General features: G+C 46.7%; 1 protein-coding gene across 7 annotated transcripts in view; it reads right to left on the bottom strand.

The window, feature by feature from the left end:
• Window positions 1–20,000, bottom strand: part of LOC121546045 (extracellular sulfatase Sulf-2-like) — a 205,518-nt gene that overhangs the window by 11,964 nt on the left and 173,554 nt on the right. For all 7 annotated transcript variants that reach the window (XM_045209487.1, XM_045209488.1, XM_045209490.1 and 4 more), the window contains 5 exons: window positions 14,328–14,478; window positions 12,734–12,909; window positions 8,837–8,965; window positions 3,225–3,281; window positions 600–735 (listed from right to left, as the gene is read on the bottom strand). In XM_045209487.1, coding sequence (XP_045065422.1) covers window positions 600–735; window positions 3,225–3,281; window positions 8,837–8,965; window positions 12,734–12,909; window positions 14,328–14,478 — 649 coding nt within the window. The remainder of the gene's footprint in view (window positions 1–599; window positions 736–3,224; window positions 3,282–8,836; window positions 8,966–12,733; window positions 12,910–14,327; window positions 14,479–20,000) is intronic.

Genomic DNA, 20,000 nt, shown 5'->3' with positions numbered 1-20,000 from the left:
TCCACTGTGAGAAACCAACCTACAGGGAATACTCAGCCTCCTCTCCTCTCCTCTCCTCTCCTCTCCTCTCCTCTCCTCCTCTCCTCTCCTCTCCTCTCCTCTCCTCTCCTCTCCTCTCCTCTCCTCTCCTCTCCTCCTCTTTATAACAGCAGATGATCAAGAGGGTACAGAGCCTTTTTAAGTAGATTCTCAGACACACCAATTTACTGCCACTTACTTATAAATTTACATTTAAGTCATTTAGCAGACGCTCTTATCCAGAGCGACTTACAAATTGGTGCATTCAACTTAGGACGGGGGGATTACTCTTTTTTTTATAGAGGTGAGATGCAAAGATGAGAGACGGATGAAGAAGTGACTAATCAAGTGTCAAGTGTTGTAAGTATCTCCAGTCTTGAGTGTTAGGCTTGTACATTTGCTTCTGTGCGAACATTCATCTAATTGTGTGCATCTGTGTGTATTTGATTGTTAATTGAAGTATGACTGTAATGTGTGTGTGTGCATGCTTGCTTGTGTATGTGTATGTGTGTCTTGTGTGTGTGTGCGTATGTATGTGTGTGTGTGTGTGTGCTTGTGTTTGTGTCTTCCTGGCTGCCTACCTGTCCCAGCTGCTGGCAGGGTGTCTGGTACTCTGCTCTCTGACACAGGTCCTTGACCCGCTGGTACTTAGGCAGGAAGTTCTCCTCCTGGGCCACCTCCTTCCCCGAAGGCGCATCACGCATGTGAAGCAACTTCCTGTGAACATACACACACGCAGTTATGGAACTATACACCAGGATGTTAGGGTCCTGGATGCTGATTAGCAGTGACAATATATCCCATAAACCATATCTTCTCAGGCATTATCACTTACATGATGCAGCTAATGACATTAGCAGAGGTTGCATTGCCAGATATGGTTTGATATCAAGTATCTGTAGGGTAATATTAAGGCAAGAAAGACATGAAATAATGAGGCATTGAGCATTGAGACCTCCCTACTTCATATCCTACCACACACTCAGATGAATGCAACCAGATGACTTAATGGGCAATGGTGGAACTTAATGGGCAATGAATGCAACCAGATGACTTGTTCCACCCCAATGGTGGAACAAGCTCCCTCACGACGCCAGGACAGCGGAGTCACTCACCACCTTCCGGAGACATTTGAAACCCCACCTCTTTAAGGAATACCTGGGATAGGATAAAGTAATCCTTCTAACCCCCCCCAAATTGTAAAGTGGTTATCCCACTGGCTATAGGGTGAACGCACCAATTTGTGAGTCGCTCTGGCTAAGAGCGTCTGCTAAATGACGTTAATGTGCCCTTGAGCAAGGCACTTAACCCTAATTGCTCCTGTAAGTCGCTCTGGATAAGAGCGTCTGCTAAATGACTAAAATGTAAATGTAAATGTAATTAAAAATAGACTGCGGTATCGTTATGTAAAGGATGAGTGGCGTGGCTGGTCTAGCGGTGATGCCACAGCCTTCGCCACACGTACTGTGTCTAAGGCGTCGGCATAGGTTCAAATCCGGCCTGCTGACCTTTGACAAACCTCTTTCTATCTTTCCCCACTGTCATTGACACAACCTCTCTTCAAAAAAGTCAGAAAATACCTTTAAAATACACTGCTCAAAAAAATAAAGGGAACACTTAAACAACACAATGTAACTTCAAGTCAATCACACTTCTGTGAAATCAAACTGTCCACTTAGGAAGCAACACTGATTGACAATACATTTCACATGCTGTTGTGCAAATGGAATAGACAACAGGTGGAAATTATAGGCAATTAGCAAGACACCCCCAATAAAGGACTGGTTTTGCGGGCGGTGACCACAGACCACTTCTCAGTTCCTATGCTTCCTGGCTGATGTTTTGGTCACTTTTGAATGCTGGCGGTGCTTTCACTCTAGTGGTAGCATGAGACGGAGTCTACAACCCACACAAGTGGCTCAGGTAGTGCAGCTCATCCAGGATGACTCAATGCGAGCTGTGGCAAGAAGGTTTGCTGTGTCTGTCAGCGTAGTGTCCAGAGCATGGAGGCGCTACCAGGAGACAGGCCAGTACATCAGGAGACGTAGAGGAGGCCGTAGGAGGGCAACAACCCAGCAGCAGGACTGCTACCTCCGCCTTTGTGCAAGGAGGAGCAGGAGGAGCACTGCCAGAGCCCTGCAAAATGACCTCCAGCAGGCCACAAATGTGCATGTGTCTGCTCAAACGGTCAGAAACAGACTCCATGAGGGTGGTATGAGGGCCCGACGTCCACAGGTGGGGGTTGTGCTTACAGCCCAACACCGTGCAGGACGTTTGGCATTTGCCAGAGAACACCAAGATTGGCAAATTCGCCACTGGCGCCCTGTGCTCTTCACAGATGAAAGCAGGTTCACACTGAGCACATGTGACAGACGTGACAGAGTCTGGAGACGCAGTGGAGAATGTTATGCTGCCTGCAACATCCTCCAGCATGACCGGTTTGGCGGTGTGTCAGTCATGGTGTGGGGTGGCATTTCTTTGGGGGGCCGCACAGCCCTCCATGTGCTCGCCAGAGGTAGCCTGACTGCCATTAGGTACCGAGATGAGATCCTCAGACCCCTTGTGAGACCATATTATGGTGCGGTTGGCCCTGGGTTCCTCCTAATGCAAGACAATGCTAGACCTCATGTGGCTGGAGTGTGTCAGCAGTTCCTGCAAGAGGAAGGCATGGACTGGCCCGCCCGTTCCCCAGACCTGAATCCAATTGAGCACATCTGGGACATCATGTCTCGCTCCATCCACCAACGCCACGTTGCACCACAGACTGTCCAGGAGTTGGCGGATGCTTTAGTCCAGGTCTGAGAGGAGATCCCTCAGGAGACCATCCGCCACCTCATCAGGAGCATGCCCAGGCATTGTAGGGAGGTCATACAGGCACCTGGAGGCCACACACACTACTGAGCCACATTTTGACTTGTTTTAAGGACATTACATCAAAGTTGGATCAGCCTGTAGTGTGGTTTTCCACTTTAATTTTGAGGGTGACTCCAAATCCAGACCTCCATGGGTTGATACATTTGATTTCCATTGATAATTTTTGTGTGATTTTGTTGTCAGCACATTCAACTATGTAAAGAAAAAAGTATTTAATAAGATTATTTCATTCATTCAGATCTAGGATGTGTTATTTTAGTGTTCCCTTTATTTTTTTGAGCAGTGTATATTTTAAACCCAAAGAAACAGTGAGATGATCTCCTGTGACTCACCCTCTTTCCACCAGGAACGAATCTCTCCACACCTTCCCCTTCTTGTTCACCTGGAACCTGACAATCAGGAGCGATAAAGACAGATCCATCAGCCATCTCCTTCATTGACTAGGTGTGACAGTCAGAACACCATGTAACGCTTGAGGAAATAATAATTCCTACACTCCATAGGGCAACAGCCTCCAGTGATGATAAAATGTTGGGAGGGAGATTAAAAAACAGCCATGGGTCAGTCTGAGAGGAAAACAATCGATAGCACACTTCAGGTGTTCTTTTGGTTGAGGACAGGAAAAAGGAAAGTGATCGAACGTAGAAGAAAATAAAGTGGAATAAATTGGTCTCTTCCCTGAGTGCTCTGACCTTCTCCTGGCCTGGTGCTCAGATCTGAGTTATTGATCCATCGGCCCACAACGCTGCTCCCTCTCTCCTCCACCCTCAACCTTTCTCTCTCCCTCTCTCCTTTTCCCAGCACAGCTCTGCTCTCCTCCATCCCACCCCATCCCTTGACCTCCTCTCTTCCCCACACCCCCACATCATGCCAGCCAGCTAGCCTCCCCTGCCTGCGAAACAATTTCACAGCCATCTCTCTCTGATTACAGCTGCAGGGCTGGGAAAGAGAAGAGAATCCCCCAACACACCACACACATTTACCCCCCTCCATCCCCACTTTCATTCTCCTGTGGTGAAAGCTCTTCCTTCACTCAGTGGCATTGGCAGGCAGGCCAGCTCCTGGAGTTATTACCTCAGTTCCCCGTTGACATGTCTTCGAGGGATGGAGAAGGTATTTTTTTAATATCTTTCTTTTTTTTCGTTAACGAAAGCAATATCCAGGCTGGGCAGGAGGAAGAGGTGTCGCTGGGATGTGGATGTGAACTCAACGGATGCCATGGTAACCTGGAAGGCCGAGCCAGGTCCAAAAATCGGTGCGGTGCCACAGTTTTGAGGAAAACTCATTGGTCAAACCCAGGTGTTAGATTGGGCTCTTTTGCAGTGATTTTGCCAGAGTAGAGCAGGAACCCTGAGGGAACTCAAACCTGTCAGTGGCCTGTGCCAATGTACAACTCATATTCAATAGAATCACTGTCACGATCGTCGTAGGGAATAGATGAGGACCAAGGCGCAGCGTTGCAGGCAAACATACTCTTTATTGAGCGAAAACACGATCAAAACAACAAAGATGGTAACGTGACAGTTCACGGTAAAACTCAACCAACTTGAAACAAGAACCCACAAAAACAAAGGAAAAACCGACAGTTTAAATATGGCTCCCAATCAGAGACAACCAGCAAACAGCTGACACTCGTTGCCTCTGATTGGGAGTCACTCAGGCCAACATAGAAATAGGGAACATAGATCTACACACCCTGGCTCAACATAACAGTGTCCCCAGAGCCAGGGCGTGACAGTACCCCCCCCTAAAGGCGCGGACTCCGACCGAGCCAACTAAATACCACAGGGGAGGGACCGGGTGGGCACTCCGCCTTGGCGGCGGATCCGGCTCTGGGCCCGATCCCCACTTCCTCTCCAACCCCCCAAAGTACCCCTGGTCCGGTCTGGCCCCGCTGGCCGGAGCCGGACTGTCGACACGCACCCCTGGCTTGGTGCGTGGAACAGGAACGGACCGGACCGGGCTGACGATGCGCACCCCTGGCTTGGTGCGTGGAGTAGCAACTGGCCGGACCGGGCTGACGATACACACCCCTGGCTAGTGCGTGGAGCAGGAATGGACCGGACCGGGCTGACGATGCGCACCCCTGGCTTGGTGCGTGGAGTAGCAACTGGCCGGACCGGGCTGACGATACGCACCCCTGGCTTGGTGCGTGGAGCAGGAATGGGCCGGACTGGGCTGGCGACGCGCACCACAGACTTGATGCGGAGAGCAGGAACGGGCCGGACAGGGCTGACGAAACGCACCACAGACTTGGTGCGGGGAGCAGGAACAGGCCGGACCGGGCTGGCGACGCGCACCATAGGCTTGGTGCGGGGAGCAGGAACAGGCCGGGCCGGGCTGGCGACACGCACCATAGGTTTGGTGCGGGGAGCCGGAACAGGCCGGGCCGGGCTGACGACACGCACCACAGGCTCGATGCGAGGAACAGGAACAGGCCGGACCGTACTGGGGACACACACCACTGGCCCTACGCAGGGATCAGGAACGGGCCGGACCGGACTGGTAACACACCCCAGTACCTCTCGCCGTGCCTCCACACTTTCCCTCTCCTCTGTGACCAGTGGCCCCCTTAACCTGGCGGCCTCCTCTGCACACCCGCTGGACTGCTCCATCGCGGCCTCCTGCTGCCCCGTCGTCCACGTCGTGAGCCCCCCCCTAAAAATTTTCTGGGGTTCTCTCCTCCCCGTGGACCAGGCCTCCCTAGTTCTCGCCAGACTCTCACCCCACTGCTTCAAAGTCCAACCTTTCTGCTCTTCACTTGGCTTGGCCCAGTCGAGACTCTTAATCCATTGTTCCCAAGTCCACTCTCTCCGCTCTTCACTCGGCTTGACCCAGTCGAGGCTGCCACGGAGATCTGCTAGGGATTTCCCTGATGATGGCTCCTCGACTCGCTGCTTGGTCCAGTTGTGGTGGGTTCTTCTGTCACGATCGTCGTAGGGAATAGATGAGGACCAAGGCGCAGCGTTGCAGGCAAACATACTCTTTATTGAGCGAAAACACGATCAAAACAACAAAGACGGTAACGTGACAGTTCACGGTAAAACTCAACCAACTTGAAACAAGAACCCACAAAAACAAAGGAAAAACCGACAGTTTAAATATGGCTCCCAATCAGAGACAACCAGCAAACAGCTGACACTCGTTGCCTCTGATTGGGAGTCACTCAGGCCAACATAGAAATAGGGAACATAGATCTACACACCCTGGCTCAACATAACAGTGTCCCCAGAGCCAGGGCGTGACAGTCACCTAGAGCAGGGGTATTCAAATCTTACCCTACGAGGTCCGGAGCCTGCATGGTTTTCTGTTCTACCTGATAATTTCTTGCACCCACCTGTTGTCCTAAATCAGTGCCTGATTAGAGGGGAACAATGAAAAAAGCAGTGGAACTGGCTTCCAGGTCCAGAGTTGAATTTAAGGGACCTAGAGGATATACAGCTACTTCTGTCAGTGATCTACAGTGCCTTGCAAATGTATTCATCCCCCTTGGCGTTTTTCCGATTTTGTTGCATTACAACCTGTAATTTAAATGGATTTTTATTTGGATTTCATGTAATGGACAAACACAAAATAGTCCAAATTGGTGAAGTGAAATGAAAAAAACAAAAATAACGGTAAAGAGGTGCGTGCATATGTATTCACCCCCTTTGCTATGAAGCCCCTAAAAAAGATCTGGTGCAACCAGTTATCTTCAGAAGTCACATAATTAGTTAAATAAAGTTCACCTGTGTGCAATCTAAGTGTCACATGATCTCAGTATATAGTATTTGATCCCCTGCTGATTTTGTACGTTTGCCCACTGACAAAGAAATGATCAGTCTATAATTTTAATTGTATGTTTATTTGAACAGTGAGAGACAGAATAACAACAAAAAAATCCAGAAAAACTCATGTCAAAAATGTTATAAATTGATTAGCATTTTAATTAGGGAAATAAGTATTTGACCCCCTCTCAATCAGAAAGATTTCTGGCTCCCAGGTGTCTTTTATACAGGTAATGAGCTGAGATTAGGAGCACACTCTTAAAGGGAGTGCTCCTAATCTCAGCTTGTTACCTGTATAAAAGACACCTGTACACAGAAGCAATCAATCAATCAGATTCCAAACTCTCCACCATGGCCAAGACCAAAGAGCTCTCCAAGGATGTCAGGGACAAGATTGTAGACCTATACAAGGCTGGAATGGGCTACAAGACCATGGCCAAGCAGCTTGGTGAGAAGGTGACAAAAGTTGGTGCGATTATTCGCAAATGGAAGAAACACAAAATAACTGTCAATCTCCATGCAAGATCTCACCTCGTGGAGTTGCAATGATCATGAGAATGGTGAGGAATCAGCCCAGAACTACACGGGAGGATCTTGTCAATGATCTCAACCATAGTCACCAAGAAAACAATTGGTAACACACTACGCCGTGAAGGACTGAAATCCTGCAGCGCCCGCAAGTTCCCCCTGCTCAAGAAAGCACATATACAGGCCCGTCTGAAGTTTGCCAATGAACATCTGAATGATTCAGAGGAGAACTGGGTGAAAGTGTTGTGGTCAGATGAGACCAAAATCGAGCTCTTTGGCATCAACTTAACTCGCCGTGTTTGGAGGAGGAGGAATGCTGCCTATGACCCCAAGAACACCATCCCCACCGTCAAACATGGAGGTGGAAACATTATGCTTTGGGGGTGTTTTTTCTGCTAAGGGGACAGGACAACTTCACCGCATCAAAGGGACGATGGACGGGGCCATGTACCGTCAAATCTTGGGTGAGAACCTCCTTCCCTCAGCCAGGGCATTGAAAATGGGTCGTGGATAGGTATTCCAGCATGACGATGACCCAAAACACACGGCCAAGGCAACAAAGGAGTGGCTCAAGAAGAAGCACATTAAGGTCCTGGAGTGGCCTAGCCAGTCTCCAGACCATAATCCCATAGAAAATCTGTGGAGGGAGCTGAAGGTTCGAGTTGCCAAACGTCAGCTTCGAAACCTTAATGACTTGGAGAAGATCTGCAAAGAGGAGTGGAACACAATCTCTCCTGAGATGTGTGCAAACCTGGTGGCCAACTACAAGAAACGTCTGACCTCTGTGATTGCCAACAAGGGTTTTGCCACCAAGTACTAAGTAATTTTTTGCAGAGGGGTCAAATACTTATTTCCCTCATTAAAATGCAAATCAATTTATAAAATTTTTGACATGCGTTTTTCTGGATTTTTTTGTTGTTATTCTGTCTCTCACTGTTCAAATAAACCTACCATTAAAATTATAGACTGATCATGTCTTTGTCAGTGGGCAAACGTATAAAATCAGCAGGGGACCAAATACTTTTTTCCCTCACTGTATATATATACACCTGTTCTGAAAGGCTCCAGAGTCTGCAACACCACTAAGCAAGGGGCACCACCAAGCAAGCGGCACCATGTAGACCAAGGAGCTCTCCAAACAGGTCAGGGACAAAGTTGTACATATCAGGGTTGGGTTATAAAAAAATATCCGAAACCTTGAACATCCCACGGAGCACCATTAAATCCATTATTTAAAAAATTTAAAGAATATGGCACCACAACAAACCTGCCAAGAGAGGGCCACCTACCAAAACTCACGGACCAGGCAAGGAGGGCATTAATCAGAGAGACAACAAAGAGACCAATGAATGTGAATAGTTATCAACGCTCAAGTTTTCAGTTTTTTTTGTCTTATTTCTTGTTTGTTTCACGATAAAAACTATTTTGCATCTTCAAAGTGGTAGGCATGTTGTGTAATTCCAATGATACAACCCCCCCCAAAAATCTATTTTAATTCCAGGTTGTAAGGCAACAAAATAGGAAAAATGCCAAGGGGGGTGAACACTTTCGCAAGCCACTGTATTGCCTGCCAACATACAGAATACACATATCATACTGTATGAGTATAAAATAGTTATGGACAGGATGTTTCCCTTTTTGCTCCATACCTGTTGACTGGCCTCTCTATGTCCAGCAGTTTGAGGATGGACTTGCCGTCCATGTCCGGCGGGACGTCCATGCCAGCGATGTCCAGGATGGTGGGCGCCAGGTCAATGTTTAGCACCATGTGAGGGTTGCTATGGAGACGCAGGGAGAGATAAGGGGACAAGGTTATTACGGAGCACGGTCAGATGGTATCTGGTTGGTTAACGTCAGCTGATGAGAGAGAGTGGGATGGAGAGAGAGAGAGAGCGAGAGATGGAGAGACCGAGAAACAGGGAGAGAGAGAGAGAGAGCGAGAGAGAGAGAGAGAGAGAGAGAGAGAGAGAGAGAGAGAGAGAGAGAGAGAGAGAGCATGATGGAGAGAGAGAGGGAGAGTGAGAGATGGAGAGACTGAGAAACAGAGAGCGATGGAGAGAGAAAACGAGAGAGAGAGAGAGAGAGAGAGAGAGAGAGAGAGAGAGAGAGAGAGAGAGAGCGAGAGAGAGAGATGAGAGAGAGAGAGAGAGAGAGAGAGTGAGAGAGAGAGAGAGACAGAGAGAGTGAGAGAGAGAGACAGAGAGAGACAGAGAGAGAGAGAGAGAGAGAGAGAGAGAGAGAGAGAGAGAGAGAGAGAGAGAGAGAGAGAGAGAGAGAGAGAGAGAGAGAGAGAGAGAGAGAGAGAGAGAGAGTAGAGGGGGCAGGTGACAGATCATTATCATGTGAAGCTGACAAATGACTGCTCCAGAGATCTAGAGTCCAGACAGAAGAGAAGATGAGGACCTTCAGGACAGAGAGAGGGGAACAAGGGAGGTATTCAACCCTTAGGCTCTGTAGGCCATTTGTCCAGTCATATCAACCATACACCTGATTCCCTTCACCATCCCTCCTTCACTACAAAAGTATATCCCCCATCTTAGGCTCCCTCCTTTCACTCACTCTATTCCCTCCTCCCTACTAAGCTAACACATATTTCACCCCTTATTTCTGTTGAAACAAAACTACGTCCATACTTCCATTCGTTTGTATGGGTTACCTTCAGACGAGTCCTGTGACAGCCGTGGGGGTCGTAGAGCAAAACACCATCGTGTTCGTGAGTCTCCCCTGTCCATAGAGTGTAGTTTGTAGGCCAAACCGTTTGGACGCTACAGATGTTTTTGTGAGAAGAACGATTTTCTCATGGTCTGACAAACACCGCTCTAGCTCGGTCAACTTCCACCGCAGATGCGGAAGGCTGACATAGGTGGATGAGATGGATTGAGACACAGCCCATGCAAAAAATATCTGTAGTTTAAACTGACGGATTTTGATGGGGATTTTTTTATTATGTTTCTTAGATTGATGAGTCAATAGATTCTTAAGGATTTTAATCTTCTTCCCCTTGTTGTTAAGTCAGTCGTTTTTCACAATCTCATGATCTCCCCGTGAAATGGCTTTCACTGTCGTAGTCTGCTTTTCCAGGGAACAGAGTGCAGAGACACACCAAGGAAGTGGTTAACAACAGTAATGTTATTCAATCCAAACCCTTGGGAGGGAGGAAGGGGAGGAGAGAAGAGGAAATGGGAGAGGAAGGAGAGCCAGAGGATTGGGAAGAGATGGGTCCAGGTTGAGGTGGGGTGATGAAACTGGCTGAGGAGTGATGACACAGAGCTGGAGCAAAGAGGGATATGGAGGGTCTGAGTGATCTGTCCCCTGGAGCTAGAGGACTTAACACTGAGCCAGATCAGGACTGATCAGGACTGGGTCAGGAGAAACAAATGAGACCAAAACAAAGTCAATCCCTCTGAGATCAGGCAGATGTTACTGTTCTTCTATTGAAATAGACATGTCTATTTCTCTCTCTCTCTCTCTCTCTCTCTCTCTCTCTCTCTCTCTCTCTCTCTCTCTCTCTCTCTTTCTCTCTCTCTCTCTCTCTCTCTCTCTCTCAAATTACATAAATGAGCACACTGCTCAGGAGTATTTCGCATCACCAAACCGTCCTCATCATTTATGCTGACTCCTGGGTGAGTAACCATGCTCACAGAAGCAACAGAGGATACAACACGATTTTCACTGGTAATGGGGGATTCAATACCAACTCTAACATGATAGGCTTTAATCATGTTAATGTGAGATACGCGAAATGGGCGTCTACGGTCTGGCGTTTTGATAACATAATCAGTATCACTGAGTTTTCGCTCCACCACATACAGTGGGGAGAACAAGTATTTGATAATTTTGCAGGTTTTCCTACTTACAAAGCATGTAGAGGTCTGTCATTTTTATCATAGGTACACTTCAACTGTGAGAGACGGAATCTAAAACGGAATCTAAAACAAAAATCCTGAAAATCACATTGTATGATTTTTAAGTTATTAATTTGCATTCTATTGCATGACATAAGTATTTGATACATCAGAAAAGCAGAACTTAATATTTGGTACAGAAACCTTTGTTTGCAATTACAGAGATCATATGTTTCCTGTAGGTCTTGACCAGGTTTGCACACACTGCAGCAGGGATTTTGGCCCACTCCTCCATACAGACCTTCTCCAGATCCTTCAGGTTTCGGGGCTGTCGCTGGGCAATACGGACTTTCAGCTCCCTCCAAAGATGTTCTATTGGGTTCAGGTCTGGAGACTGGCTAGGCCACTCCAGGACCTTGAGATGCTTCTTACGGAGCCACTCCTTAGTTGCCCTGGCTGTGTGTTTCGGGTCGTTGTCATGCTGGAAGACCCAGCAACGACCCATCTTCAATGCTCTTACTGAGAGAAGGAGGTTGTTGGCCAAGATCTCGCGATACATGGCCCCATCCATCCTCCCCTCAATACGGTGCAGTCGTCCTGTCCCCTTTGCAGAAAAGCATCCCCAAAGAATGATGTTTCCACCTCCATGCTTCACGGTTGGGATGGTGTTCTTGGGGTTGTACTCATCCTTCTTCTTCCTCCAAACACGGCGAGTTGAGTTTAGACCAAAAAGCTCTATTTTTGTCTCATCAGACCACATGACCTTCTCCCATTCCTCCTCTGGATCATCCAGATGGTCATTGGCAAACTTCAGACGGGCCTGGACATGCGCTGGCTTGAGCAGGGGGACCTTGCATGCGCTGCAGGATTTTAATCCATGACGGCGTAGTGTGTTACTAATGGTTTTCTTTGAGACTGTGGTCCCAGCTCTCTTCAGGTCATTGACCAGGTCCTGCCGTGTAGTTCTGGGCTGATCCCTCACCTTCCTCATGATCATTGATGCCCCACGAGGTGAGATCTTGCATGGAGCCCCAGACCGAGGGTGATTGACCGTCATCTTGAACTTCTTCCATTTTCTAATAATTGCGCCAACAGTTGTTGCCTTCTCACCAAGCTGCTCGCCTATTGTCCTGTAGCCCATCCCAGCCTTGTGCAGGTCTACAATTTTATCCCTGATGTCCTTACACAGCTCTCTGGTCTTGGCCATTGTGGAGAGGTTGGAGTCTGTTTAATTGAGTGTGTGGACAGGTGTCTTTTATACAGGTAACAAGTTCAAACAGGTGCAGTTAATACAGGTAATGAGTGGAGAACAGGAGGGCTTCTTGAAGAAAAACGAACAGGTCTGTGAGAGCCGGAATTCTTACTGGTTAGTAGGTGATCAAATACTTATGTCATGCAATAAAATGCAAATTAATTACTTAAAAATCATACAATGTGATTTTCTGGATTTTTGTTTTAGATTCCGTCTCTCACAGTTGAAGTGTACCTATGATAAAAAATTACAGACCTCTACATGCTTTGTAAGTAAGAAAACCTGCAAAATCGGCAGTGTATCAAATACTTGTTCTCCCCACTGTATACAGAGGATTTCGAGGACGCAAAAGGATCCAAATGGATCAGTCCCACAGGGGTTAAGTCATCCACAGGATAGGACCCTTCTGTGTAAAGATAAAACAACCATACGATGAAACAACACCTTACCTGGCTCCTGCCTCCACGTTGGGCCCTCGGATGTAGAAGGGTACTCGGATGTCAAACTCGTAGGGCATGGACTTGCCCTTGACCAGGCCAAACTGACCGATGTGGTAGCCATGGTCAGCTGTGTAGATGATGTAAGTGTTGTCCAGCTCTCCAGTCTCAGCCAGCATGTTATATACCTAGAACAAAGGACAGATAGACAGATAGCAATAAACAATGGAACGTACTGAATGTCTCTGCTAGGGCAATGGAACATACTGATGGTCTCTGCTAGGGCAATGGAACATACTGATGGTCTCTGCTAGGGCAATGGAACATACTGATGGTCTCTGCTAGGGCAATGGAACATACTGATGGTCTCTGCTAGGGCAATGGAACATATTGATGGTCTCTGATAGGGCAATGGAACATACTGATGGTCTCTACTAGGGCAATGGAACGTACTGAATGTCTCTGCTAGGGCAATGGAACATACTGATGGTCTCTGCTAGGGCAATGGAAAGGTACTGATGGTCTCTACTAGGGCAATGGAACATACTGATGGTCTCTACTAGGGCAATGGAACATACTGATGGTCTCTACCAGGACAATAGAACATACTGATGGTCTCTACCAGGACAATGGAACATACTGATGGTCTCTACTAGGGCAATGGAACATACTGATGGTTTCTACCAGGACAATGGAACATACTGATGGTCTCTACCAGGACAATGGAACATACTGATGGTCTCTACTAGGGCAATGGAACATACTGATGGTCTCTACCAGGACAATGGAACATACTGATGGTCTCTACCAGGACAATGGAACATACTGATGGTCTCTACCAGGACAATGGAACATACTGATGGTCTCTACTAGGGCAATGGAACATACTGATGGTCTCTACAAGGGAAATGGAACATACTGATGGTCTCTACCAGGACAATGGAACATACTGATGGTCTCTACCAGGACAATGGAACATACTGATGGTCTCTACCAGGACAATGGAACATACTGATGGTCTCTACTAGGGTAATGGAACATACTGATGGTCTCTACAAGGGCAATGGAACATACTGATGGTCTCTACCAGGACAATGGAACATACTGATGGTCTCTACTAGGGTAATGGAACATACTGATGGTCTCTACTAGGGCAATGGAACATACTGATGGTCTCTACTAGGGTAATGGAACATACTGATGGTCTCTACTAGGGTAATGGAACATACTGATGGTCTCTACAAGGGCAATGGAACATACTGATGGTCTCTACCAGGACAATGGAATATACTGATGGTCTCTACTAGGGCAATGGGACATACTGATGGTCTCTACTAGGGCAATGGAACATACTGATGGTCTCTGCTAGGGTAATAGAAAGGTACTGATGGTCTCTACTAGGGCAATGGAACATACTGATGGTCTCTACCAGGACAATGGAACATACTGATGGTCTCAACTTACAGTCATGCACATATACATTTTACGTAAGGGTGGCCCCGGGAATCGAACCCACTACCCTGGTGTTGCAAGCACCATGCTCTACCAACTGAGCCTTACAGGAGCCATACAGGGATTCTGCAGGCAGGGGGTGCGCTAGGCTCACCTTCTGCACGCTGTCGTCCACAGAGAGCAGGGTCTGCAGCCTCTTCCTCTGTAGCATGTTGGTGAACTCCATGTGGATGGGCTTCATGGCGCCAGTGTAACGCATGATCCAGTGCTTGTCCGGGTTCGGGGCATAGTTGTAGCTCGGAGTGCTGACAGAAGAGAGGGAGGAAAGTGTTCAGAGGAGTTCAGTGACATCGTATTGACGTTGACAAAGTATCTTTGAAAAGTTTTTGACTTTGTACCCCTTGAGTTTTAATTAAGCTTTAGGTGCAGTGGGATCACTCATAGACACAAATTCCCCGCCACAATTAACTCTTGACCCAAACATAGCATTAAAGAGTAATGGAAAACAGGTAGGTGATTCCATTGTTCTTGGTTGTGATGGGTTAGTCTATCTTTAATTAACAAGACCTATGTTGTACAAAAGACAAATGTCTTCAGTGGAACATCTCCACTGCATACTGCCCTGACTGCGTTTGTGTGTGTGTGTGACTGCGTGTGTGTGTGTGACTTCGTCCGTGTGTGTGTGTGACTGCGTGCGTGTGTGACTGTGTGAGGCAGGAGAGTAAATGACTGTATATGATACACTACATGGCCAAAAGTATGTGGACACCCCTTTCAAATTAGTGGATTCGGCTATTTAAGCCACACCCATTGCTGACAGGTGTATAAAATCAGGCACACAGCCTGGCAATCTCCATAGACAAACATTGGCAGTAGAATGGCCCGTAATTAAGAGAATCTGTGTTTGGTGGATGCCAGGAGAACGCCACCTGCCCCAATGCATTGTGCCAACTGTAAAGTTTGGTGGAGGATGAATAATAATATAATATGCCATTTAGCAGACGCTTTTATCCAAAGCGACTTACAGTCATGTGTGCATACATTTTTACGTATGGGTGGTCCCAGGGATCGAACCCACTACATGAATCATGGTCTGGGGCTGTTTTTCATGGTTCGGGCTAGGGCCCCTTAGTTCCAGTGAAGGGAAATCTTAACGCTACAGTATACAATGACATTCTAGACGATTCTGTGCTTCCAACTTTATGGCAACAGTTTGGGGAAGGCCCTTTCCTGTTTCAGCATGACAATGCCCCCGTGCACAAAGCGATGTCCATACAGAAATGGTTTGTCAAGATTGGTGTGGAAGAACTTGACTGGCCTGCACAGAGCCCTGATCTCAACCCCATCGAACACCTTTGGGATGAATTGGAACGCCGACTGCGAGCCATGCCTAATCGCCCAACATCAGTGCCCGATCTCACTAATGCTCTTGTGGCTGAATGGAAGCAAGTCCCTGCAGCAATGGTGTTAAGAGATAGATGGTTGAATGGAGCTGAAGGTTGGGACTAATAACAACTAATAACAACAAAATAACTAATGTAAAACATACTGTGTCCATAATAAGTATACTTTTGTGAAAGAGCACAGTTTGGGGGATATGACATGTAGAGGCAAATCGGATGGACATCATGAAAATGATTGGAGAGGTTGAGGGCAGAGGAAGTTCAGGAGTAAAAACAAACAAAATAGAATGAATGTAAAATTGACAGTGTCAATATGTATGTATGTATATGTGTATATACACTAGAGGTCAAAAGTTGTAGAACACCTACTCATTCAAGGGTTTTTCTTTATTTGTTTAGTATTTTCTACATTTAGTATTTTCTACATTTCTACATTGTTCAACATTGATTTCTACATCAAAACTATGAAATAACACATATGGAATCATGTAGTAACCAAACAAGTGTTAAACAAATCAAAATATATTTGAGATTTGAGATTCTTCAAATAGCCACACCTCCAGGCTGTGTAAGGGCTATATTACCAAGAAGGAGAGTGATGGAGTGCTGCATCAGATGACCTGGCCTCCACAATCCCCCGACTTCAACCAAATTGAGATAGTTTGGGATGAGTCGGACCGCAGAGTGAAGGAAAAGCAGCCAACAAGTGCTCAGCATATGTGGGAACTCCTTCAAGACTGTTGGAAAAGCATTCCAGGTGAAGCTGGTTGAGAGAATGCCAAGAGTGTGCAAAGCTGTCATCAAGGCAAAGGGCGGCTATTTGAAGAATCTCAAATATAAAATATATTTTGATTTGTTTGGTTACTACATGATTCCATATATGTTATTTCATAGTTTTGATGTCTTCACTATTATTCTAAAATGTAGAAAATAGTAAAAATGAAGAAAAACCCTTGAATGAGTAGGTGTTCTAAAACTTTTGACCGGTAGTGTATATATTTGCGAAAAAAAACATTTTGGGGATTGGAAGTGAAGCAGACAATTACATTGATTTAAGTTACAATCTATCTGCAATATTAAAGCTGATCTACCCCCTAAAAAATTCATAAATAAAATGAATAAAATAAAAAATTCCCTGCAGCAATGTTCCAACATCTAGTGGAAGCCTTCCCAGAAGAGTGGAAGCTGCTATAGCAGCAAAGGGGGGACCAACTCCATATTAATGCCCATGATATTGGAATGAGATGTTCGACAAGCAGGTGTCCACATACTTCTGGCCATGTAGTGTATATTAGGACATAGGGAGGAGGGGGATGTATTGTAGATGTGACTGCTGAGTGTAATTGGGGCTGTTGGCTGGCTGGTCATTGGTTTAATTAAAAAGACTGGCTTGCCTTTTGGCACACAGACATATGAGGCTCTCTCCTGTGAGTTGTGCAGTGGGAGGATGTTGTGTGTGTGTGTGTGTCTGTGATTAATGACTAGGAGCACTGACTTCCATTACTCCGCCCTGCACACACACACACACACACACACACACACACACACACACACACACACACACACACACACACACACACACACACTAACACACGGTGGGAGGAGGGGGGGACGTCGCCACCATCTGAATGATCTCCAGAAAACAAATGGCTCTTATCATGTGATTGAGTTACTCCCTCCTCTTTCACCTGTTCCCTCCATCTCATCCTCCCTCCACTACTCCCCCTCTTTCCCTCTGTATCAGTCTTTCCTCCCTCCCTCTGTATCTCTCCCAGACGGTCCAATAGCTCTGTATCTAAGCAGCTTTGATAGCTGTGACAGTTAGCAGCACAGTGATAAAGGATCAGCTGCATTTGTTTAGATTTAACATGCTTCCAGGGCTACTGCCACCACCAGTCCACCACCAGACCCCCACCAGACCCCCTCTAGTTCCCCCAGCAGACCCCCTATAACCCCCCACCAGACCCCCCTAGCCACCAGACCCTCCTAAACCCCCTCTAGACCCCCACCAGACCCCCTATAGACCCCCCACCAGACCCCCCTATAGACCCCCCACCAGACCCCCTCTAGTTCCCCACCAGACCCTCTCTAAACCCCCTCTAGACCCCCCAGCAGACCCCCAGCTATAGACCCCCACCAGACCCCCTATAGACCCCCCACCAGACCCCCTCTAGTTCCCCACCAGACCCTCTCTAAACCCCCTCTAGACCCCCAGCAGACCCCCTATAGACCCCCACCAGACCCCCTATAGACCCCCACCAGACCCCCTCTAGTTCCCCACCAGACCCTCTCTAAACCCCCTCTAGACCCTGTCAAGACCCCCTCTAGACCCCCACCAGCTCTGACTTTTCTGATAGCTACTTTATTGAGGAAAAACATACTTACTATAAAACATACTTACTATGACTGTAATATCTGGTTGTCCCACCTAGCTATTTTAAGATGAATGCACTAACTGTAAGCCGCTCTGGATAAGGGCGTCTGCTAAATGATTAAAATGTCTTGGCCTAAAGGGAGAGAGGCTGCAGCCTGTTAAATCTCTCTCCCTCTTCATTTCTCGTCCTCCCTACTCTCTCTTTCGCTCTCACCTTGCTGGGTCTCTCCGCTTTATTGGACAATGTGTAATCCATTCAATCCTCGCAGGTCTCTCTCTCTCTCTCTTCCCTCTCTCTCTCTTCCCTCTCTCACAGCTGCTTCTGAACTGCTAGGCTATCTCCTCTTAAAAATCTGATTGTTGGGGTCAGGGACAATCACCACTGGGTCTCAGAGGCAATCAACTATTTTTTCTCTCTCTCCCACACAGAACAACTTCCAATAACCGAGTAGAAGACGGAATTGTAGAGAAGATAGAAAAGTGAGCAATTTCATGGTTGGAGATTGGAGGCTATAGGGGGCTTCAGAGGGGGTTTTGACACCAGGGAATGGTGGGAGAAGGGGTGAAGCTACAGGGCAGGTGGGAGGGGAGGACATAGAAGGGAATTTGACTATGTAGGGGGCAACGAGGTCTTTGATGGATGGAGGAAGTGAGGGGAAGTGGTTGATTGGAGGTTTCCATGGTGCAGGGGGAATAATTACTGGGAGGTAAAGGGTGCTAGCTGTGTAGCTGTGTAGCTAAGCAGGGCTAACTGAACGGGGGTACAGAGGGATTTAACATGGTGGATGATTGGGGTAACTATAGGGAGGCCAAGGGTGTTCTGATGAATTAATGAGAGACAAGGAGGGGTTCTTTGTTTGGAGGGGTTCTTAAGGTTCGGCAAACACACTGTGACACAGGGACACACCGTACTATAGGAGAGAGAAGAGTTGGTGTGAAAAGTGAGCTTTAAAATAAAACATAGTCCTGGAAAAAGTGAAAAGTTACTCAGAGAAACATAATGAAGGCTGACAGACCACCAGCTGATAAAATCTGAGAAAATAAAAGCACTCTACAGAGGAAAGAGAGCCAGAGTACTTCTGAGGCAATTAAACAAGTAAACACCAGAACATAAAATACCATAGCCCTGAGCAGGGGAGAGTGGCATTAGAGCGGGCTCAGCTGACACTCCTACTAATGGGTTTCTATAGTTAGAGAGGACAGATTAGAGGAATATTGGGCTCTTTGAGCTTCTCTCAAGTGGCTGGAGTGAGAAGTCCTATCAGGCCTAAAACAGATTGTTGGGAGCAAATGGCACCCTACAGTATTCCTTATATAGTGCACTACTTTTGACCAGGGCCCATTGTAGTGAGGTAACATTTATCATTTACTGTAATGTACAGTATATTATATATACCTCGCATGCGATCCGTGTTAAGACTATGCAACTAGCCTATTAAAATGTTTATCTGACTCCATAAAGATGATTTAGCAATATGCAAGAGACTACAGTGGAGTTACAGGAATAAACTACCAAGAAAGGTCTGAGAGTTGTCTATCAAAGGCAAATATATGTAATATCATTGTAAAATGAACTAAACATTATAAAATGCATAACCCTTAAATTACAAAGCATTAACAAGCATTAAAAGGTATTATTATAGGCATGATCAGAGCAGGAGTGAGAGAGACAAAGAAACCATGGCTTATGCCATGGCCCATAGCTATTGGGGGAAGACAGAAAAAGTAAAGCCCCTTGAAAAAAAGACAGTGTATTGTTGTTGACCAATAGCATTACAGTAAAGTTAACCTCCAATCAAATATCGGACATACAGGTTGTTATCACAACAGAACCTACTGCTTCACAGATGTGGGACAGAATGGGAGATGTGGAGAGCAACACAGAGGAGGCTGAATTCTCCTTTTGCATGGAGTGTTGATGAAAGAGAGGTCTGGGTTTGGGCCGGCATACACCACTCTGCTCAAAGGTATGTAGGGAATAGGGTGTTATTTGGGAAGCAGTCAGGGACACTTGTTTTGAAGTTGTGATTAATATGCTGAACAAAAATAT

Source organism: Coregonus clupeaformis, chromosome 30 (assembly GCF_020615455.1).
Source record: "Coregonus clupeaformis isolate EN_2021a chromosome 30, ASM2061545v1, whole genome shotgun sequence".
Lineage (NCBI taxonomy): Eukaryota > Metazoa > Chordata > Actinopteri > Salmoniformes > Salmonidae > Coregonus > Coregonus clupeaformis.
The sequence above is the reverse complement of the archived record's forward strand: the minus strand, read 5'-3'. Positions and strand labels throughout refer to the sequence as shown.